At 60.0% G+C, this 22827-nt stretch overlaps 1 protein-coding gene across 7 annotated transcripts in view; it reads left to right on the forward strand.

Moving 5' to 3' along the window:
• GAK (cyclin G associated kinase) overlaps positions 1-22827 on the forward strand; it is a 53044-nt gene that overhangs the window by 26341 nt on the left and 3876 nt on the right. For all 7 annotated transcript variants that reach the window (XM_042985194.1, XM_042985195.1, XM_042985198.1 and 4 more), the window contains 14 exons: positions 1166-1289; positions 8154-8203; positions 8768-8916; positions 9494-9616; positions 10679-10812; positions 13009-13203; positions 13482-13599; positions 13958-14037; positions 16585-16778; positions 17418-17564; positions 17734-18204; positions 18647-18817; positions 19335-19445; positions 20308-20424. In XM_042985194.1, the coding sequence (XP_042841128.1) occupies positions 1166-1289; positions 8154-8203; positions 8768-8916; positions 9494-9616; positions 10679-10812; positions 13009-13203; positions 13482-13599; positions 13958-14037; positions 16585-16778; positions 17418-17564; positions 17734-18204; positions 18647-18817; positions 19335-19445; positions 20308-20424 (2184 nt within the window). The remainder of the gene's footprint in view (positions 1-1165; positions 1290-8153; positions 8204-8767; positions 8917-9493; positions 9617-10678; positions 10813-13008; positions 13204-13481; positions 13600-13957; positions 14038-16584; positions 16779-17417; positions 17565-17733; positions 18205-18646; positions 18818-19334; positions 19446-20307; positions 20425-22827) is intronic.

A 22827-nucleotide genomic window follows, 5' to 3' on the forward strand; every position in this document is an offset into this window, starting at 1 on the left:
TCTCATTCTTTGGGGCGTGGAGTCCTGGGTCCTTCAGCTGTCCCCGCCAGCCAGCAGGGCCCATGCCCTGGGCGCTCCATATCCATGCACGGTGGGCCCTGGGTGCCTCCCTGAGTGTCCCGTGTGTGGGGCTGCCTCATCTGCCATGGCGGGGGGCGGCGGGGGGGGGGGGCTTCTCAAGGCCCCAAGGGACGACCCTGCCGCACATGGGCTCACACCACACGAGTGGTGGTGCCTGGCCAGGGCTGGGCCAGCTACTGCCTAGTGACGAACCAACAGAAACATCTCACGTGTGGGCCATGTCATCCAGCCTCGTCCCAGCCGCGGGCCGGCCGTCTGGCCGCTGGTGCTGCCGCTTTACGCACAGAGGCTGCCAGAGAGGCCCCCGCGGCACAGGTGCAGTCGTAGATCATGCTCGTCTCTTCACACCGACGTCTCCCACCCGAGCCCCCTTTGATGACCCCACCGTTGCGGCCCTGGGATTTCAGGGACTGCCTTCTTTTGCTACCACCCTGTTCTCATCCAGGCAGCCGTGTCCTGCAGGTGCCCATTTGGAGCTATGGTCAGGAGCCTGGGCTCTATGCCAGCAGCCCTGTCCCTGCAAAAGATAGAATTGTGCCCCAGGCATGCCCAAGGTCTACCATGTGGCCTGTGGCCTGGCTTGGGGTGACCAGGCCTCCCCCCTGTACGGCCCACCCCGTGTTCTCCCCCCTCGTCCTTCCCCACCCTTTCCTCCTCTAAGCGTCTGTGGTGTCTGTGTCCGCCAGGCTGCCTCCCCTTCGCTGGTCCCCTCAGCGTGAGTTAGTGCATGCTGGGAGTGGGCTGGTGGGACATCACCGAGACGGGAATGGAGGGCCACGTGTGCCCAGAGGGACCAGCTCCTCTTCACGGGGCCCAGCTTCTGCCCTGGGGACAGAGCAGCTGGCTAGGCACTTCGTGGGTGCCGGGCAGGGCGGGGCTCCCCCCCAGGCTCAGGCAGCATTTGGCTGGTTTCGTTCCTGTGCCCGGATACTGTGCGCTGATGGTCGGGCTTGACAGGAAGCAGGGCTCCCTGCCCGTTCTGGTTCTCCCGTCTCCCCAGGAGCTGGCTCCCACCTACGCCTCGCGGCCCCGCCTCCAGCCCCAGGCTGTGCTGTGACTTGAGCCGACTTGTCTTTGCTTTCAGGCCTGGCGCTTGCCGAGTACGACCAGCCCTATGGCGGGCTCCTGGATATCCTGCGGGGGGGCACCGAGCGCCTCTTCACAAACATCAAGGACACCTCCTCCAAGGTCATCCAGTCCGTTGCCAAGTGAGTGAGGGCACGTGGGCACGGCGTCTAGATGACAGTGACAGCACGTGGTCTCTTTGTAGTAGGGGTTTCCCGACCTTTGGGCTCTGTCCCGCCTCCAGACCTGGCAGGACCTGCACTTGAGGCTGCTGGTGAGCGTGTGATGCCATCAGCCTCGTGGGCCCAGGCAGGGGGGTGGCGCTGCCTGATGGGGGTGCCTCGGCCACCCGTTCCCACCCCTGCCGCGGAGGGGCACATGGGAGTGCCCGAAGCCACGGGGCCCTGCCACCCTCGCCCCCGGGAGGTCTTTTCCATGGAGAACCTGAGCCGCCAGCCTCAGCGCCTCCCTTGCACCGGGACAGTGCCCCTCGCATTTGTGTGGTTTCTTCTCCGTGGCGTGGAGCAAGGGGGACAGTGGAGGGGCCCAGGACACCTCACGACCGCAGGCCCACTGAGCTAAAATGTTGAGTCACTCGGGCCGCTTGGATTTGAGCGTGTGGGTAAATCAAGTCGCTTTGTGAGCAGGTTGTTGAGGGGAGTGCGCATGTGCACAATTGGGGGCTACCCTGTCACCCTGGACACCGGCCGCAGGCCCTTGTGGCCAGCACACATGGCCTGCGTTTGCCAGGTCCTCCGGAGGCATCTCCACTATGCCTAGGGAGCTCCGTGGGAGCCTCACGGGCCCGGGTCTCCAGCACGCCCCCCCCCCCCCCGCCCCCGCCCCTGCAGGCCAGCTCAGGGATGTCAGCGTCCACGTGAGGCTCTGCTTCTCTGTGCCGATGGTTTCAGGGGATGATCCGTGGGAGCTGGTTCTCAGGCCGGGGGTCGGGACCCTTGTTCTCTGTAGTTACCACGTGTGTCTGATTGCGTGGAGGCTCCTCTGCTTTCCCTGTTCTTGTGTGTGCGCACACACCAGCCGCAGACAACACAGGTAAAGTCGCACACACGTTGCGTAAGCACGCGCGCACCCGTGTGAGTGTTGCACGCGTGAGCACTGTGTTAGATAGCAGCGCGCACGCAGTCTCTGATGTGACTTTATGTAACGACGAGAAACCCGATTTCTACTGGCTGTGGGTCAGTGTCCCGGGCCACGCCTTGTCGAAGGAGCTCTCCGGGTCTGTCCCTGGGGTCGGGAGTGGTCCGGCTGCTGTGGCTCACATTCTGGTTGGGGGGCCCAGGCAGGACAGGTGGGGACGCCCGTGGCCTGTAGGCTCGCCTGCCGTCTGCGGCGCTTCTCCACTCGCGCTTCCGATGAGGGGCGACCTTGCACGGTGCCGCCATGTCGTGGGCCCCTCCACGTGGCTCACCCCACGGGCCGTCATCCTCTGCATGTCGTGCGGCCGCAGCACCGGCAGGGCGGACGGCAGGTCTCATCCCGGCAGGTGATGTTGCAGGGGTCTTGGGGCTGGCTTCTGGGACCGGAGGGCTCTGGAGCCATAGCCCCTGACGACGATGAGCGGGAGGTTCCAGAACGCGGGAGAAACTTCTCAAGTCTCTCCGAAAAAGGCGCACCAGCTGTGCGGAAGCCCTGTTTCTTGCTGGGCCTCAGGCGTGAGGCGGGTCCAGCATTTCACAGCCTCTCTGCTGAGGTGCAGGGAGAGAGCAGACGGGCCTCAGCTGCCAGCCTCTCCAGGGTGGGTGCGGGGGCTGGGTGCCCGTGGCCTGCTGTGCGACCAGGATGCCGGCGCCCCGAGAAGCCAGGGCTGGGAGGCGTGCGGCGGGAGGGGGAGGGCTTGGTGCCACATGCTCGTGCACTCGTGCACTGCTCTTAAAAGCAGTTTTGAGAAACGAAGGAACGTAAAATCGTTGCTTGTGCGTGTGTTTTTCTTTTAACATTTTTTAATTTTGAGAGTAAGCGTGTGAGCAGGGCAGGGGCAGAGAGGGAGAGAAGCCCAGGCAGGCTCCCTGCTATCGGCCCACATGGGGCTTGAACTCACGAGCCGTGCGATCACGACTTGAGCTGAAATCGAGAGTCGCACGCTCCACCAGCTGCACCCCAGGGGCCCCCGTTGCGTGTCAGGCTAGAGGTGGTGGTGGTTCGCTTCTGGATTTAGCTGTTGTTGCGACTGACTCTGGGTTTGTGCAGCTATCTTATACCTTCAAGTGGAATATTAACAAAAAGTAATAACCCTAACGGCGCACCTCCGACCGGCGGCACAAGCAGAATGCGGTCGGGGTGGCGGCCTGGGGATGTTAGCGGATGTGCCTCGGGGCGCGGGCGCACAAGTCTGGGAGGCTGCTCGGGGTCATCCCGGTGCGATGGTGAGATCGGAGCGCAGACGAGGATGAAACGGCATCGCCCGGTGTCCTCGGGATCAAAGGGTTCTAGAACAAGAGAAAAAGGATACGTGTCAGGGTCCCGGGACCATCCCCGGGGGGAAGGTTTGCCAAAGGACACCCAAGACCGGGCGCGGAGTCGTCCTCACAGCTGGGATTTTCCTCAGAGATAGGACGCGGGTCAGCGTGTCAGCGCTGGGAAAAGGCTCGCGGCACAAAGTGTGGGGGAACAGGCGGGGCTTCCCGAGTCCTTGGCCGTGGCGTCACGTGGGAGGCGCTTGATTCCCCGCCCGAGCCGCCGCAGCACAGGTGAAGCGTTGTCACCCAGGGTGTGGGTTGCGGCTGTTCTCGGGCCCCCTCCGCTGAGCACACACCAGCCTCCGGACTCTAGAGGGAAAGCAGGTGTGAGCATAATCACGTCTTGGTGCAAGCAGTCTGGGCACAGGGGCCACTCCTGCCAGTTCTGGGAACAGCGAGGACCCTCCTGAACCGGCAGCCACAGCCGAGGACCAACTTGCAAGCAGGCCTCTCAGGGTGGGCGGCTCGGCCTGCGTAACTGTCTTCCGCCCGGGCTGCAGACGCCTCGGATACCGACGGACCCGGGAGCTTACGGTGAAGCAGACAAACCCGAGGCTGACCCTGACGGGCCGTCTGTCTAGCCAGCACGCAGACAGCCGGAGCCTCGGAGGGGGGAATGGCAGAAGACGCTGGTGCTGGCCCTTTCCTCAGATGTGACCAGTAACGGTGACGTCTGTGCGCGTGACCACCAGGGCCCGGCAGCCATGCTCTGTCCCTCACCGGGCCCGCCAGCCGTGTCCACCAAAGGAGTTCTCCGTTTGGGTCCCCTGTGGGGTCTGTGGCCAGCGCACAGCTCCGTGTGCCACAGGAGGGCCCAGTTAAGAAAGGCCTCGGTGCAGGTGGCGTCGGGCATTAACTGACTGTCCGGGGCCATTGAACAGCCCAGCCCCTCTCTGGTACAGCCAGAGCCCTTTCAGAGGGCGCGTGGGCCCAGGAGTCCTGGGAGGCCTCTCCCTGGAGGAGGGCCTTCCTGTGCACACAGACCCAGCACACGCAGCCAGCGTCTGCCCACGGCCGCTCCGTGTCCTGGGGGCCGGGGCCCAGGTCCGGAGCACGTGTGGCCCGTGGGCCTGTGGATGTGCACGTCTGCTCGCACGTGTTTCTCTTTCTGTGACCTGCCTGATTGAAGTTTTTGTTTTACTGGTATTGTACGTTCTATTTTTAAGTGTTTATTTTGAGGGAGAGAGTGCACACGCACGAGTGGGGGAGGGACAAAGAGGGAGGAGGAGAGTCCCAAGCAGGCTCTGCACTGTTGGCACAGAGCTCGACGCAGGGCTCTATGCCACGAACCTCAAGATCATGATCTGAGCCGAAATCAGAAATCGGTGCTCAACTGACCGAGCCACCCAGGCGCCCCTGAGAGAGGGTTTTTTTTTTAATGTTTTCTAATGTTTATTTTTGAGAGACAGGGCACGAGCGGGGGGAGGGGCAGAGACAGAGGGACATACAGAATCCGAAGCAGGCTGCAGGCTCTGAGCTGTCAGCATAGAGACTGATGCAGGGCTTGAACCCATGAACTGTGAGATCGTGACCTGAGCCGAAGTCGGACACTCAACTGAGCCACCCACGTGCTCCGGGAGAGCTAATTTTTAGATGGTATCGCTCAGTCTGTAAATTCATTGCACTATAAATAAAAATCCTGGTGTTTTTACAGATTTTGATCTTAAAATTTGTATGTAAGTTACCCAGAATTGCCAGCAGTATTTTTTTTTTAATGGGAATAGGGGACAAACCCATTCTGTGTCACTTTTCTTTAAACACGGGTACTGTGCTGGTGTAGGTGAAGTGAGCAGACCACTAACTAGTACCCAGCTATGTGGGACTCATGTAAAACTAATGAGACCTAGAAGTCTGGAAGAAAGTCACGGGATACTTATCGAGTGGTGCTGAGGCCATAGGTATCTATGAAAAAATTGGATCTTTATCCAGTAACAGCTAAATACATTAATCCTGATTAATTAAAAGGTCTAATTGTCAACAGCAGTTTTTTAGGGAAAATAAAAATATAGAGGGAGCGTTTTTATAACAGTGGAATAAGGTAGATTTCTTAACTCTAACAAAAATTGCATAATATGTAGCCGTGGAAAGAATGATGATAAACTTAAAATAAAAATCTAATATTCCTCAAAATCACATTTCTTTTAAATTTCCAAAAAGAGTTTCACCTGGGTGGGTCATCTGGTTAAATATCCGACTCTTGATTTCAGCTCAGGTCATATCACGGTTTGTGGGATCGGGCCCCGCGTTGGGCTCCGAGCACAGCGCCTGCTTCGGATTCTCTGCCTCCCTCTGTCCCTCCCTTGCTCACTTGCTTGCACGTGCTCTCTCCCTCCTTCTCAAAACATAAACATTTTTTTAAAAAGTAAAAATAGGGGCGCCTGGGTGGCTCAGTCGGCTAAGCGTCCGACTTTGGCTCAGGTCACGATCTCGCAGTTTGTGGGTTCGAGCCCCGCGTCGGGCTCTGTGCCGACAGCTCGGAGCCTGGAGCCTGTTTCAGATTCTGTGTCTCCCTCTCTCTCTGACCCACCCCGTTCATGCTCGCTCTCTCTCTCTCTCAAAAATAAATAAACGTTAAAAAAAAAAAAAACTAAAAAACAAATTTCCAAAAAGCTATGGCAGTGACTGGGAGTAAATGCGTTTAAACCACATAACTGACAAAAGAATGGTATCTGTTACGTGCAGTGAGTTATGCAAACTAGTAGCAAAAAAAAGCACAGAGGCGATGAACAGTGGCCAAACCATGAATAAACTATTAGGAGATGCTCAGCTGCATTATTATTTTGTAGGCATCACATACTTGAGTCTTGTCTGGTCCACTGTGACCATCTGTGTCTTCTAACTGATAGTCACATGGATTCTTGGTGTCCTGGGTGGGCGCCTACCATGTCTGCTCCATTTCCTGCTCATTGCCCGGCCTTCTGTGGCTTTAACTGGGCATCTCATAGGGTCCCTTTCTCTCTCCTTTCTTACCATATCAGTTATCCGTATTTTTAAAAAAAGTAACAGCTTTTTTACTAGTTGCTCTGGAGTTTGCAGTACACGTTTACAGCTGACCCACGTCTACACAGGCAGCCCGCACCAGCCCCCCAACCCTCTGTCACCCCACGGTGGCGCTGCGCCCCATCGCTGTGCTCGTGCTAGCATTCACTTTACCCGCACAAACGCACGCGAGTATGCGCGTCGTCGATGGGGAAAGTGCACAGGTGGGCATGGCGTTGCCGTGACGAGTTCGAACAAGCAGTTTTCTCCTGACTCCATCAAGAGCAAGAAACATAAAAGTGTTCGTTTCACTGTCACTTCTTTTGTTCTTTTGTGTAGACCCCGTTTCTGACCGAATCATTCTCCTTTTCTTTGAAGAGCATTTCCTTCCAGGCACGTCTCCTGGCAGCACTTTCTCCCAGTGTTTGAGTCACCTCTGGAGGGTGATTCCCAGGAGACGGAGTTCTGGGCTGGTGGGTGTTTCTCTCAATACTAAATATTTCACTGTGTCCTTGCTCACGTGGCTTCTGGAGAGCAGACAGGTGCACTTCCTGTCTTTGTTTCTGTGCAGGTAAGATGTTTTATCCCTCTGTCCCCTTTCCACGTTTTTTTCCTTTGGTTTTCTGCAGTTTGAAGATGATATGCCTGAGTGTAGGTGACTCGGTATTTATCCTGCCTGGTGTTCTCTGAGCTTCCTGGATCGTGGTTTCGCGTCTGACATGATTTGAGGGAAATTCTCGGTCCTTGTTGTTTCAGACCTTTCTTCTGTACCTGCTCTCTTTTCTCCTTCTGGTGTTCCCGTTAAATGTACGATACACCTTTTGTGGTTCCACGTTGCCGGTGATTTTGTTCTGGGTTTTTTCAGTCTTTGTTCTCTTTGCTTTTCATTTTTTAAGGATTCTATTGATAGATCCTCTAGCTCAGAGACTTTTTCCTCGGCCATGTTCAGCCTAATCAGCCCATCAAAGGCCTGTGTTATTTCTGCCACAGCGTTTTGTATCTCCGGCATTTCTCTTTGGTTCTTTCTTAGAATTTTTATCTCTGTTCTTACTTACTGTCTACTTTATCAGTTAGAGCCCTTAGCATATTAGTCATCGTTGGTTAAGTTCCTGGTCTGACAGTTCCAGCGTCCCTGCCATGTCTGGTTCTGATGCTTTCTCTGTCTCTTGAAACTGTGTTTTTGCCATTAGGTGGGCCTTGTAACTTTTTCTCGTGAGCCAGACATGATGTGCTGGGCCAAAAAAACTCTCTTCCGTTTTTGTTACTGTCTCCTTTTACAGCCAACCCCTGCAGTCACGCCTCTTCAGAATAGAGGCGCAGTAGGTTTCCACCGGGTCTCTGCCTCTCCGTCTCTTAGACGTTAGCTCCATACACACGGCTGGAGCACACTCACACGTATACATACACACAGGCGCACACAACGTTTCCCGTGAGCTGCGGCCTGAACGGCGAGATCCCCCACAGCCTCTCCAGGACCTGCTCCAGTTTAAGCTCTTGTGACTTAACTAGAAATTTCTGGGATTAACCAAGCGCTCTTCTTTCTAATTCCAGTTACGCGAAGGGAGACTTGGACATATCTTACATCACATCCAGAATTGCTGGTATGTTTGTCACTGTTGACCATAGGACATGCTTCTCATTCCCTCTCGAGGACAACTCGTGGGACGCTGGCCTCCAGCATATCCCTTGCTTCAGTGTCAGGCAGAGCGTGCAGGATGTGGCCTGGGGCACCTGCAGTGGACGGTGCCAGTGTCGACCCGGTTTCTCCCCCTGGTCTGGAACTTCCTGGAACTCTGAGGTCATAAGGGGAACGATGCAAGGCACATTTGAAACTTGGGTCTCCCGACCAAACCCACACCCAAATCTCGACCCTTGGAGACGCTGCTCTGTGGCAGGCCCTCTGACTGAACTTCTGTCCCAGAGGCACTGTCTGGAGGTCCCAGAGGGTCTTGCTTGTAAATGGCAGGCATTGGAGGGGGTGGGGGTCTGTGCTCCCTCCATTCTTGACACGCCCTGTACTCCTCAGTCAGCAGCTGGGGGGGGGGGGGGGCGGGTGAGGAGCAGGGGCCTGGGTGGCCAGCTGTCTTGCCAGTGGCCGGTGAGGCTGCCACACAGAGGCCACGTGTCCCGCCCCGTTGTGGCTGACGTGGGCTGCTCTCTTTCAGTGATGTCATTCCCAGCAGAAGGCGTGGAGTCGGCTATCAAGAACAACATAGAAGACGTCCGGTTGTTTTTGGACTCCAAGCACCCAGGACATTATGCGGTCTACAACCTCTCCCCAAGGACGTATCGGCCCTCCAAGTTTCATAACCGGGTGGGTGGCCTGGGCGCTTGCCTTCACTGCGTGCGGTTCTCTTACTGTTGGCCCTCACACCCAGCTGTGGCCGCGGGCTGGCCTCTGACAGTCCCCAGCGGCAGCCGTGGCAGCCAGCGGAGCCCAGGGCCCTGGCGCTGGGGGGCTGGGGGGCTGGGGTACGTTGACTCGGGGCCCATGTGCAGCAGGCCACGGGGGCAGGGCTATTCTCGAGGAAGACTCCAGAACGTGAAGTGTGACGGTCACCTAAGGATGGCCAAAAATCAGTGATGCCTCACTGTTCCTTGCCAGTGAGGCACATGTGAGGCCACACATGGGACACAGGTGTGGCTTCCTGACCCGAGCATGGGAAAGGACAGGTTCTCCATTCTTTTTTGCCAAGTCTGCAAAGCTTGGTACATATTCTGGAGCACAAAACTCAGGGGCAGGAGGCCTGCAGACGTCCGTGGGCAAGGGAGGGAGGGAGGTGTGCGTGAGGCAGCATTTGTCCAGAGTGGGCGCCCGTGGTGGGGCTCCCTGTGCTTGCACCCCCAACTGGTGCAGGGAACCCAGGCCAAGCCGAGCCCTCTGCCCATAGGTTTCCGAGTGTGGCTGGGTGGCCCGGCGGGCCCCGAACCTTCGCAGCCTGTACAGCGTTTGCAGGAACATGCACTCGTGGCTCAGGCAGGACCACAAGAACGTCTGTGTTGTGCACTGTGTGGTGAGTGGGAGGCTGCCTCATCCCTGCCCTTGATGTTGGGGGCGCACCTGGGAAGAAAACATAAACCAGGGGGAGTAATCCCTGCTTTGGGGAAGCTCATGACCCGCCAGTGGGGCGGCTGGGTGTCCTGAATGCTGGTGAAGATGAGCTGAGCTGAGGTCCAGTCAGGGTGCTGTTTTCGCCTGCACAATTACAGGCCTTAACCAGTAACGGCCCAGGCCCTGGCAGGACGTGGGTCACCTGCAGTGACCACTCGCAGGGGGAAGCCTCCTTGTCCAGTGTCGAGTGTGCTACCAAACGTCAGCTGCCTGTTGGCTTCCTGAAAGCCAGGGTCTATTTGGGACGTCCTGGGCTAGCACTGGGACTTGGGGCAGGTTGTGTGAGGAGCGGGTTCTGTCCTGGTGTTTGCAGCCGGTGGCCCCAGGCCCGGGTGCCCTGGCACGGTCCCTGTCGTTTCGGCGTAGACCCTGGAGGGAGCGGTGGCCGACTGTCGCGCATGGGCAGTGAGCCCACACAGGTGGTCCCCATACCCTTCTTTACAGAACATGAGGGGCCTCTCCGCGTGTCACTCTGTCATCTCCCTGTGCCCTGAGGCCACTCTGCCTCATAGGACCCCCGTCTCTGCCCCTCCTTACCGTGGCTGAGGACAGTAATTTCCAGTTTCCCACCTGCACAGTGAGGGTTAGGTTTCTGGGTGTCACAGAAAGCGGGATGCTTGCCGCAGTGGGCCCCAGAGGTTAGTGCTGCGATTCTGGTGTTGATAAAAGTCCTCCCAGGAGGCATGATGAAGAGAGCGAGTACAGAGGGGTGGTGGTGAGCGTGAGGCCCGCTTGGGGACCATGGTGGTGAGCAGTGTCCAGCTGGAGGGGCAGGCCATCATGTGCTTTTTGTTAAAGAGCCCTTATCTTTCTGGATTCTGAGTTCTTGCCCCAGCAGGGGTGTCTTCCTACGTCCCCAGCCAGGGGGAGGCCCTGTGGTGGTTCTGCGGGGAAGCATGGGATTAGGGAGCCTGCCTTCCTGCAGCCGTGGCCGCGCGAGCCTGGCCTGTGCCGCTTGTCCTAGGACGGGAGAGCTGCCTCTGCTGTGGCCGTCTGCTCCTTCCTGTGCTTCTGCCGGCTCTTCAGCACCGCAGAGGCCGCCGTGTACATGTTCAGCATGAAGCGCTGCCCGCCGGGCATCTGGCCATCTCACAAAAGGTACCGGTGTCCCACCTTGGCGGTGTCGTACAGGTGTCACCCTCGGGCAGGTCGTAGCCGAGGGTGTTGAGAGGTGGGGAGACTTGAGGGCCCTTGTGCAGAAGTGGGCAAGGCCACGCAACCTGGGGGACCCTGTGCCCTCCTGAATCTTGGCTGGCTTCCGCAGGGACACAGGGTGTCCCCCTGTGGGACAGGCGGGAGTCTGAGTGGCTTCGGGACAAGGCCCGAAAGTATCTGACGGGAATTTAAAGCAAGTGTTTAATGTGTTGAGGGTACCGAGGAAGCAGATGGGTAAGACACAGGAGTACGTGGTCACTTCAGAGATGGGAACTGTAAGAAGTCGAACGCAAGTTCTGGACCTGAGAAAGGCTGTGTCCTGGCAGCTGAGGGAGGAGCCTTGACCTCTGGAAGGCAGGACAGGTGGCGTCACGGAGGCCAGAGCCCAAAGACAGACCACGGATGAGGGGCTGAGCAGCCGGGCCTGCCAGGCCGTGTCGAGTGGCTGCGGGAGGCAGAGCAGGAAGGCAACGTGCAGAAGCAGTAGCCGAGAAGTTCCCCGAATTAATGAGTCGCCAAACGTCCAGAGGTCAGAGGGTGCAAAACCGGCAGGCGGGAAGCCGACTCAGGCTCAGCGCGCTCCGTCCGCTGGAGACCACACGCAGAGGTCTTGAGGTCACCAGAGGGAGAAGGCACAGACCACGCTGCTGTCCTCGTCGGACTCCCGGGGCAGCCAGGACAGACGGTTTCACAAACTGGAGTCAGCAGGTCAGCAGAGGGAATAAACGGATTAGAAAAAATGCTCACTCGCCTCAAGAAAAGACCAACGAAGAAGTCAACAACAGAGAACAGCCAGCAAGATGGTGACTGGAACACGGCCGCAGCAGGAGCCGAGCGTGAAGGGTCTGTGTGTGCCAGCCTCGGGGACTGTCTGACCGGATACAAGCAGGACCAGCAGTGCACTGGCTGCGGGGGCCCCGCCTCTGCCGTCAGGACAGGGAAGGGTGGCCGTACAGCTGCCGCCTGATTCCTCGCCACCGGCCCGGCGGCTTCAGCCGTCCGCACGCGCCCTCTGCCTCTGCAGGTCAGGGGGTCCCGGCCTGGCTTGCACCTCCCAAGTCTGCCATCGGGGTGCGGCCAGGCTGTGCTGTGGCACGAACCTCGCAGAGAACGTCTGCTGCTTCCTCCTCCAGCCCATGTCCAAGCTCGCTCAGGGTGTTGACGGGACTCACTCGTGTGGACGGAGATGTGGTGTGGGCGTCCGGGTCTCCTGTGGCGTGGGGACGAGTCCCCTGCACAGATATGCTAGCGCAATGCAGTGTGAGCCTTGCGCTCAGAAGCGGCCTCCCTTCTCTCCCTCTGCTGGGAAGCCAGTCACCACTCCTTCCCCATCTTGAGGGGACGGGGTCACACAAGGGCAGGGACACACGCCTGGTGTGTGCACCTCGGGGGCACCGAGAAAACCACCCGGGAGAGTTGAAGGCGCGAGTGTCCTGAGAGCAGAAATCAAGCTTGCAGAGCCGAAAACCGCGTTGACGGAGATGGGTGTTCACCGTGGCATCGGCGTTCCCACCTCGGCGGATGGAACTAGTACACGGATGGTCGGTTTGGAACGGAACGTCGCCGGCAACCAGCTGGATGATCTCTCGAGAACCTTCTACCCAGCAACTGGAAAAGACAAGGTCTTTTGAGTGGTCATGGGCCATTCAGTGGGAAAGATGTTCTGGCCATTAAACTGCGGCAAACTCACACAAACTGTGTTTATAATAGCATTACGCTAGGTATTGGTAACAGATTGGGGCACTTGGCTTGCTCAGTCGTGAGCACACAACTCTTGCTTGGGGTCGTGAGTTTGAGCCCCGTTGGGGGTTTAGGCGTTACCGTAAGAAATTAAAGAAATCTTAAAGAGAAAAAGAGAAAAGAAAAAAGAAAGAAATTGATGACAAAGAAAACTGGAAGAATCCCTAAATGTTTTGAAATTAACCCACTGGTAAATTACCCGTGAGTCAAAAATCTCAGGGAGAGCTTAAAAATATTTTAAAACAAATGAAAATATATAAAATTTATGAGATGAAAGTTGAACATAGCATTAAATCCTCGCATCTGTTGGAAAAAAGTGTGGCGAGCAGACCAGAGCCCCGGGGGTGCAGCATGTGTGGCGAGCACGTGTGGGACAAGGTGTGCCTCCGGCCCCCGCAGGTACATTGAGTACGTGTGTGACATGGTGGCCGAGGAGCCCATCACGCCCCACAGCAAGCCCATCCTGGTGAAAGCTGTGGTCATGACGCCCGTGCCTCTGTTCAGCAAGCAGAGAAACGGCTGTAGGCCCTTCTGCGAGGTGTATGTGGGGGACGAGCGAGTCACCACCACGTCTCAGGAGTACGACAAGATGCGGTGAGCGCGGGGCTCTCCCGGCCCCTCTTTCCTCTGGGAACCCCCGGGAGCGGGCGCAGGCGGCGGCCGGGGCGGGCGCGTCCGGGCCAGCGCGCTGAGGGCCAGCTCCCCGGAAGTCCGTTTCAGCGCGGCCCCCTCCCAGAAGCGCCCAGTAGCAGAAGAAGGTGTGGCTCGGAGTGTTGGTGCTTTAGGGGAGCTCGGGGCTCGCGCCCCACGCTCCCTTGGCTGGCAAGCTGTCTTTTTGGCGGAAGTGAACCTTTTCTCATCCTGTTCTTCAGGGATTTTAAAATCGAGGATGGCAAGGCAGTCATTCCCCTGGGCATAACCGTGCAGGGAGACGTGCTCATCATAATCTACCACGCGAGGTCCACGCTGGGTGGAAGACTTCAGGCCAAGGTGCGCGGGGGCTCGGGCCCCCTGGGCCGTCAGCCTGTGGGGCACGAGGCAGAGGGGCCGTGAGCTCGGAACACCCGAGTTCCCCGAGGGCCCCATTGCGGGGCGCCGTCTGCGCGGGGAGTCTGGGCTGCGGCTCTGGGGCTGCCCCGTCACAGACCCGAGGAGCCCCTTGAGAGGCTGCTGTCCCACCGTCCGTGTGGCCACAGCACCTGGAGGCGTGCACCGGATTCTCAGAGCCCAGGAACTGTGAAGTGTCCGTCTGCAACCTGAGGGTCTGGTGTCCCCTCCCCAGCTCCAGGGTCCCCTGTCTGGGTCCCCTTCCCGGCTTCAGGGTCCCCTGTCTGTGTCCCCTCTGCAGGTGGCGTCCATGAAGATGTTCCAGGTCCAGTTCCACACCGGGTTTGTGCCTCGGAACGCAGCTACCGTGAAATTTGCAAAGTACGTGGTGTCTCACGTGGGGAGGGGTCAGGACAGTCAGGTGCACGGTGCCTCCCCGCCCCGCTGTGCACCCCGCAGCAATGAACTCCACGCACTGGACACGGGCAGAGTGACGTGGTTCGTGCGTGGCTGGGTCGCTGCACTGAGCTCCAGTCTCGGGTCTTGCCCCCACTCTGAGCGTGGCCCGACGTCCGATGTGTGGCCCCTCATTTGGGGGCCACGGTGGCTGCCGCTGTGCGCCTCTGGCTGGGGACTAGCCCGGTGCAGTTCCTGTTAGAACGCAGCCGTTCGCGCACCGGATGTGGGACGGCCAGGTGAACAGGTGTGTGTTGCTCTTCCACACGTGGGGTCCCTGACGCTGTGCTCCGCACGGAAGGCAGAGGGCGTTGAGAGAAGGTCGTCGTCTGGGGTGAGAGACGAGAACCGAAGCGCGTGCAGTCGGGGGTGATTCTCTTGCCTCATCCAGGGCTCTATATAGTTTGTTGTGCTCTCTGACCTGCCCCCAGCGCGCGGCGGGCGTCAGGGCTTCTAATGGGGGCAGGGGCGTTCAGGCAGTTGGACGGTCTGCACCGTGGGCATCCTGGTTGCAGCTCGTGTTTTCCCCTTTGTCTCGCACGCAGACACGCAGACACGCCCACACGCACACACAGGTGCCACTCCAGGGTGAGGGGAGCGGAGGGGGTCTCTGGAAACCTCAGCCTGCCGCAGCCCACGTCCTGTGCCTGTTTCCTACCCAGCGAACAGGGGAGTACTAGGACCCGCCCCCCTTCTGGGGAGGAGTCGGCTCTGACACTCTGGGTGCCGCTCTGGGTGCCGGGGGACCAGGGAGTGGCTCCCTCTGAGGGTGGAGAGGCGTAGGGACCTCCTTGGAGAGTGGACAGTCCTGGTATTCGGACACAGAGCTTCACTGAGCTGCACTCGGATCTGTGCCTCGCTGTGTGTGTTGTGCTTCCAAAAATAAATAAGGAGAGCATTCTCAAGTCGTCTGGTTGGTGCAGGAAGGTGTGTGTCTTCTGTGGGCAGCATTCATTTTGCAGAGAGGCTGTCTGAAGCAGGACCGTTTGAGGAAAGAATTTGGAATGGTGTTAGTGGACCCACTGTCAGATAACGCCTGACTGGGTCTGGGTCTGTCCTCGAGGATGCCCCTGTGACTGACGGAGGGTCCCCGGTGTGCTTGAGGGGGCAGGACACGAGTCAGCGAGCATGTCGGGCCCTGGGGCTGACCCGTGCCTCCTGAAGAGCAGGGCCCCTGGGGGTCATGGTCCTGCTCACAGACCCTCATTGTTCCCTCACTGGCCTGCTGTGTGGGCAGGGCAGGCCCCAGCCCTGAGGTCGTCTCCGGGGGCCAGCCAGGGTGGGGAGGTGGAGAGATGGGGTGGCCACCAGTGTGGCACCCAGAGCTGCCCGCAAGGCCCTGTTACCCCAGGAGCTGAGCCTGCAGAAGTCGTGTTCTTTTTTGTGGGGCCCCCACCTCGCTCCTTCTTCCCTTCCTCGTGGCTGGGGGTCTAGGTCTCCCCTGGTCCTTGCTGGCATCACTGCCTCGGGCTCACCACTGCGGTCTCCACACTAGCTGCTCCTGCCTGGCCGCACGGTGGCCCACGTCTCCTTGTCGTGGCCCGACTTAGAGAGGAAGGAAGTGTGCGTGTGGGGGGGCCGGACCAGGACAAGCGGACGAGTGGACAGAGGGCGCTGCGGCCGGTCTCCTGCGCCCACGTGGCTCCCGCAGGAGGAGTGGTGTCTTCGGGGCAGGGCTGTCCCCGCCAGCACTGCCACGCCGCTGTGCTGCCTCCCCTCACGCCAAGGTGGGAAGGGTCAGAGTCCCACCTGCTTGCTTAGTTTGTTCCATGGGAGTAAGACTTAAAGTCTGCCACGGGTTTTTCACCCAAACCGACCACATTGCCCTCGTGTCCACGGTCCTTCTGCCCGGTGGCTGTGTTTCGTTTGGGGCCGTAGGTGTCACACGGGTGCCGCAGAGGACCACGGGGCCCCTCCCTCCGCCCTCTCCCGTGTTCCGTGGGGTGTTGTCATCGTGTTGTTTTGATCAAGTTGGACCGTCGGCCGTGCACGTGGGTGCCTGGTGATGTCAGACGGAGCTGGGGGCCTGCTGCCCAGCTGGAGACCAGGGCTTCCCCACGCGCTCGATGGAAATGCGGTCAGTCACAGTCTCTCGGAGTACGGAGAGAGAGGCCGGAGTTCCCTAGAGAGACACAGAGCCCACAGGAGTTCAGTGACCTGGCAGCCACAGAGCCCACGGGAGCACCCCTCCCACTGGCCGTGAGCCCCGCGTGCCTTTCCCTCGCCACCCTCCCCGCTCTGCAGGCGCTCCCGAGGGCTTGTTTACTGGCACCTGTTAACTGTTGGGGGATTTTGCCAGGGTGGACAGCCTTGTGTCACGGAAACACGCGTTTAAGATCCCTACAGTGCGCGAGCTGGACCCCGGGACCTGAGGGGTGAGCACACGGGCCTTTCTGTGCTCACTTTCTGGTGAATGTGGAGCGACTGACCCATGAAGGTCTTCTTAAACTGGCATCTGGCCTTCAACTGCAGGTATGACCTGGACGCGTGTGACATTCAGGAGAAGTACCCAGATTTATTCCAAGTGAACCTAGAGGTGGAGGTGGAGCCCAGAGACAGGCCCAGCCGGGAGGCCCCCCCCTGGGAGAGCACCAGCATGAGGGGGCTAAACCCCAAAATCCTGTTTTCCAGCCGAGAGGAGCAGCAAGATATTCTGTCTAAATTTGGTGAGATCCTTGTTTTCCAAACACACGGTCAGTGATGCCGTTTGGACACCTGCAGCCTCGGGAAATCCTGAGGGGCCGGGCCTGCCCCATCCCCGTGTCAGGCTGCGGGCACGGCGTGGGGAGGCCCAGAGCCCCCACCTGGGACCCTCCCCGACGGCAGCCTGAACGTCCGACACGGGGGGACTCACGCAGCCACGGCTGCTCCCAGACCCCCCGGGGCCCTAGGCAGCCCTGCCCGAGGAGTCATCACGGCCCCGCTGGGAGGGGCAGGTTTGAGTCGCTTGCTCGTTGAGGGAGGGTTAGTTTTCTGGACGTGCATCGTTTTAAATGTACCTGGGAGAAGTCCAGGCTGTGCTCAGCACCCGCGGGCGGAACGGGTACCGGCGGTCCTTCAGCGGCCGGGCCCGTGGTCTCGGCTGCTGACTCCGGCACGGTGGTCTTTGAGTCCTCGGTCCGCGTGCTTTCCGTCCTCCTGACGAGGACAGCTGTGTCCCTGAGAGGCGGGGGTGTCTGCACGTGTGGTGTGCGCGTCTGAGCCGACCGGGCCCTCTGTGGTTCGCCGGTGCAGGGCTCCCGGGGGTTTGGAATGGGGCGGCCGGCCCTGTGGGCGGGGTTCCTGACGCACCTCCGCCCCGGCAGGGAAGCCAGAGCTCCCCAGGCAGCCCGGCTCCACCGCTCAGTATGACGCCGAGGCGGGGTCTCCCGATGCCGAGCCCACGGAGTCTGATTCACCACAGAGCAGCGGCACAGACACCAGCCACTTCCTCCACACGCTGGACTGGCACGGTGGGTGCGGGGCACCCAGAGGCATCTGGCAGGGTGCACGCGGCTATTTCCAGACCCCCCCCCCCCCCCCCGCGGTCCCCGCCCCGCTCCTGGGCTTCTGACGTGGCCTCACCCTGCCGTCCCGTGTGCCCTGCCTTCCAGCCACGGCAGCCTGTGGTTTTCTTTTCAGAGGAGAAAGACACAGAGACGGGCCCAGAAAGCAATGTCGCCAAGGACAGTGTGCCAGCCCCGGCCGCGGACGCGGGCGGGAGTGAGCTGTCCGACGAGGAGGTGGCCACGCTGTCAGCCGAGAGCAGGGACGCAGCTGAGGAGGACACACCGGGCCCAGCGGGGAGGGCGCAAGAGCAAGAGTCGATTTTTGACGCGGCCACACCGGCCACGCCACGCGAGCCTGCGTCGCAGGAGGACAGCGTCGACCTCCTGGGACTGCACTCTGGGACGGGGCCGGCACCCCCAGTGCAGGCCTGCGGGGCGGTCCCCAGTAACGCCGACCTGCTCAGCCGCCTCCTGGGGGCGCCTGACACTGCCCCGGAAGTCCCCCCGGGCGACCTGCTGGGCGGCGATGCCCCCCTGCTCTTCACAAGCCCGGCTCCGCCCCTGAGTGCGCAGAGCCCACCCCGAGAAGGGCCGGCCGTGGCCGGTACGTGGATCCGTCCCGTGGGGAGTAGAGGATACTAAGGCTTTAGTTGTCTGGCCTCGCCATCAAAATTACCTGGGAGGAGCTCAGTGCCCTGCCCCTCGGCCACCCACTCGGGGGCTGTGGGGGGGGGGGGGGGGGCGGGGCAGCCCAGGGCGTGATGGCCCGAGGCGGCTGCTCTGAGGGTCAGATTCCCGAGGCCCCTCCGACGCTCCCGTCCATCCCAGGAACTGCCAGCCCTTCCCCCACGGGCTGCCTCTCCAAGAAAAGTCTAAGGCGAGGGCATCAGGCTGTTCGGTGCCTTCTTACAGAGGATGCTGTGGCCTCAGCCTGGGTCTGAGGGGCCATTGCGCTGGCTGGGACTTAGCCTCGTGCCTGATGTTTTGGGCCAAAGGCACTCACGCACAGCCTCACCTCCGCCTGCTTTTTGGGTGTCCTTCTGCAGCCGACCCATTTGATCCTCTCCTCCTGCCATCTGGTCCAGACACCCAGCCCTGCTCCAAGCCCGACCTCTTTGGCGAATTTCTTAATCCAGAACCTCCTGCTGCTCCCACCTCTTTCCCCTCCACCCACAGCGCCCCGCCCCCAGCCTGCAGCACCGACTTCCTGCACCTGGGTAAGTGCCAAGGTCGAGGCCTGGAGGGTGGGCAGCGACATCCCTTGCTGTGGACCCTGGGTTGCCACAGCTCCCCTCTCCCCTGGGAAGGTGACAGCCTGCGGGTGTCCAGCCCGTGCACGGGGCGGGGCCTCAGGGGACTGGTGAAGGCAGATTCTGGGGGCATCAGCACACATCTGGGAGGACATGTGGCCACAGGGTGGGGAGGCCTTTGAAGACCTATTGTCGTTGCTCTGTGAGCTGCTGACCCCATTGTCCAGTTGGCAAGTTCAGTGACCACATGATGTGTCCTCGAGACCCCGAAGAAGCAAGAAGCCGGTCGGTGTGGACCGAGCCCAGTGCAGCTCCCTGGGGACCCTGGGGGTCGGCTAGGAGTGCCTCGGGGGCTGCTCTGTTCCCAGCCTGCTGCTCACACGTGAGGGGGGACAGAGGGTGCCCTCCCAGCCTCCCAGAGAGGGGGCTTGTGACTGCCTGCCCCGACCAGGGGGCGCCCCAGACAGTGTTGCTATCTTTCCAGGGGATATACCGGCAGAGCCCAGCAAGATGACCGCCTCGGCCAGCCACCCGGATCTGCTGGGAGGGTGGGAGGCCTGGGCCGAGGCTCCGGCCCCTGCTCCTGCTAGTGAAGGTACGAGCCCAGCCCTGTGGAGACCAGTTCTCAGGCGGGCCCCCGCCAGGCTCTGGTATCTCTGTGTCTGGTACGAGATGGGACTGGGACCCCGCTCCCCCAGGCCTGTGGGCCGGGGCGGGGGGTGGGGCTTGCGGGAGGCTCTGCCTGCTCACAGCTAGTGCTGCGAGGGGTCCCTGTAGCGCTTCCTGGTGGCGTCCTGTCTGCGTGGCTCCTTTGCCTCCTGAAGGCGCGTGGCCAGCGCAGGGGCGGTGCCCCACCCTTTGCGGGCATCTTTCTTTTTGTATGTCTGGGATCCTGTCTTGTTGGGAATGTTCCAGTAGTGAGTTGCTGTCGAGAGCCTGTGACCCGTGTCCCCTTTCGGGGGCCATCTGTTCACCTGGGAGCAGTCCCAAGCCTGAGGTTCTCACCAGGGTTGCTAATTTGATACATAGTTCTCTTGATCTGCATTTTTTCATTTTGAAGGAAATTGTTATTTTGCATGTTTTTAGTTGTGGTTTTTTTTTTTTTTAAATTGTACGAACTGTTTGTATACGAACCGCCATCGTTTGTAATGACCATGTGACATTCCCTCGTGGGGTTTATGGTGGTAACTGGTTCAGATACCGCAGCGTCTCAGGTAGAACATCTTCCGCTCTGACTGTTGTGAGGGTTGTTGTCCAGCACGGTCACACTTTACGTGCGTTCTGGGAAGTGGGGTTACAGGGTCAGAGTGGTAGGAATCTCCTTAGCTGCTTAAGGAGCAGCTGTGGCTGCGCGCAGGGCTGTGTCTTGAGCTGGCGTGGGTGCTGCCACTAGCTGGACGTGGCCTCAGGAGCACCCCGTGGGTGCACCTTCTCATGCTCTCTCTGCCCTTCTCCAGGTCCTTTCTTCTCTGCTGGAGGACAGCCCGCCCCTCCCGGCCCCTCGGCCAGCTGGACCAAGTCTCAGAGCCTGGACCCATTTGCAGACCTCGGTGACCTCAGTTCTGGCCTCCAAGGTGACGTGCCCGCCCCACTGGGTGTGAGGGGGCTGGAGCGCTAGAGGAGCACCTCTCCCAGGAGGGTGCAGGCTGTCTGTCCCTGGCCGTGCTCTCGTTGCAGGTGCTTGTGAACCAAGCTAACGCCGAGAAGTGTCAGGCATGCATGGGCCATCTAGGGAGCAGGGACTTGGCTGGGAGCAGTGGATGTGTGGACAAGACACCCCCCCCCCCCCAGCATCTGTGCTGGGGACGCGTGTCCTTGGGGTCCCTCTGGCTCCTCCAGATGTGTGGGGGGCATTGGGACCATGAGTGAGCAGTCCCTTATCCCTTGTCGGTTGGCTGGCGCTGGAGATAATGTCTGCTTGGCGGTGGGGCCTCAGGACCGTGCCCTCCTCCTCCTGGAGCATAGTGGGTGTTCCCTGCAGCCCGCATGGCGCCTGGCACAGCATCGGTGTGGTTTGGGGCCTGATGTTCCTCGGTGCTGGGCAAACTGCTGTGCCTCTGACGCGCTTGTACTTCCTTGCTCCCTTCTTGTGACGCCCATTGGGTCTACAGGACACCCCCCACCCCCGCCGCCCACGTCTCTGCCATATTGGGGCTCATTCTGCGTCTGTCTTGTTGGGTCCCTGTGGCTCTTCTTCTTTGAGTAGTTTTGTTCTCGTACGTTCCTGGTGTTCCAGGTTGCGTTGTCTCTCTGAGGGCATTCCTGGGAGTTTGAGTTTGCCCTTGGCCGTCTCCCCCTGTGTGGCCTGTGTCCCAGGCCACTCACGCGAGGGGTGGGCTGCCCGGAGCCTCCTGTGTGGCGCCAGGCTGTTGGCCCCAAGTCCTGTTGGGGTGCTGGGGGGAAGGACCCCTTGGTCTTGGGTCCCGAGTGACCCATTCTTGGGACGGAGGCTGGCGTTCAGGTCTGCACTGTGACCCCAGATCCTTCATCACACACGCTCAGGAAGCAGGGAGTCCCGGGGAGAGCTGACAGATGGAAAGGAGAAACCGGCGAAGTCAGACTCTAGTTGCAGGCATCAAATCCCTCTCGACAAACGACAGAGCCGCAGGACATGAGGTCAGCACAGCTGGAGGCGTCCCTGGCCGGGAGGGCCCCGTGACGCTCCCAGGGCTCGGCTCCAGCAGCACAGAGCACACGCTCTCCCCGGGCGCGTCTGGGCCTTGGTAGGCAAAGCTCGGCACGTTTGAAGGGGCGACATCACCAAGGCCGTGGTGGTTCCCTGACCACACGGACTGGAAACCGGCAACGGCAAGGGGAGTGTTCGGTCTTCAGACGCTTACACGCCGGGCACACACAGGCCGTTAGGAGACGGGGCAGCCTGCGGGGCAGAAGGAGGCGGCGTGGGATCCCGAAGTGAGGGGCCGTGGCCCTGGCGGGGCTGAGCGGGCACAGGGCAGCACGTGGGCTCTGGGCACCAGGGACCCTCTGAGCCGTGTCGTGGCCCGCCCCACGGGTGTTTGAAAAGACGGCAAGATAAACCCCGAGCAAAAAGAAGGGAGATGGTAAAAGCGCCCAGATCTGTGGAACAGAAACAAAACCTCATTCTTTGAAAGGATGAAGAGAAGTCAGAAACCCGTGAAATAGACAAAAAGACAAAGCTCTATTAAGACCAGTTGGGAAGGACGACATCGGGAGTGAGGTGGGGGGGGGGGGGGTCCCTGCAGACCTAGAGGCTCTGGAGGGTGACGAGGGACACCCGGACTCCCGGGCGCTGGCCACCAGCAGAACCCAGCCGGCACAGAGTCCATCCCTGGGGCAGCCCCGTGACCGTGACGGGAACGAGTTCAGAGTCGACAGGACCCCACAAGGGGGATTTTACCAAATGTTTAAAGAATTCGTTCCAGTCCACGTGGCGTCTTCCAGGAAATGGGAAGAGGACAGATGCCTTCCAGGTGGTCTTGGGGAGCCGGTGTTACCCTGACCCCCAGATCGAGGGTCCCTACGAGAAAAGACGCCCGTGGGGCCAGTGTCCCTCATGAATGCAGATGCAGATGTCTGCACCACAGCTGAGGCAAAGAGAATTTGTCGTCTCTCAGAACGAGCTGTGCCCCACGACCGTGGAGGGTATGTTCCAGGAACGCGAGGCTGTTCACCATTCCACGGCTAGTTAACAGAGTCCACCCTGTCCCGGGCCAGGCGGGAGCTGTCCTCGACCCCGTCAACGGTGTAGGAGAGGCTGTTGGTGGTAAACAGCGTGGGCGTGTGTTCCGGGGCTGGTGGACGCAGGCCCGGTGAGGATGGCGGGGGCACGTGGAGAGGCAGACTGCGCTCACGGGTCTGTGGCTTGAGCACAAGCTTTCCTACCAGGAAGCCCAGTGAGGGTTTCTGGAGCCACGGGCGAGCTCGTAGTAACACTTGTGTGGAGAGTCGGAGGCCCTGAGTGACGGGAGTATTTCTGTGATGGAAGAACAGTGTGG

This window comes from Panthera tigris, chromosome B1 (assembly GCF_018350195.1).
Source record: "Panthera tigris isolate Pti1 chromosome B1, P.tigris_Pti1_mat1.1, whole genome shotgun sequence".
NCBI lineage: Eukaryota > Metazoa > Chordata > Mammalia > Carnivora > Felidae > Panthera > Panthera tigris.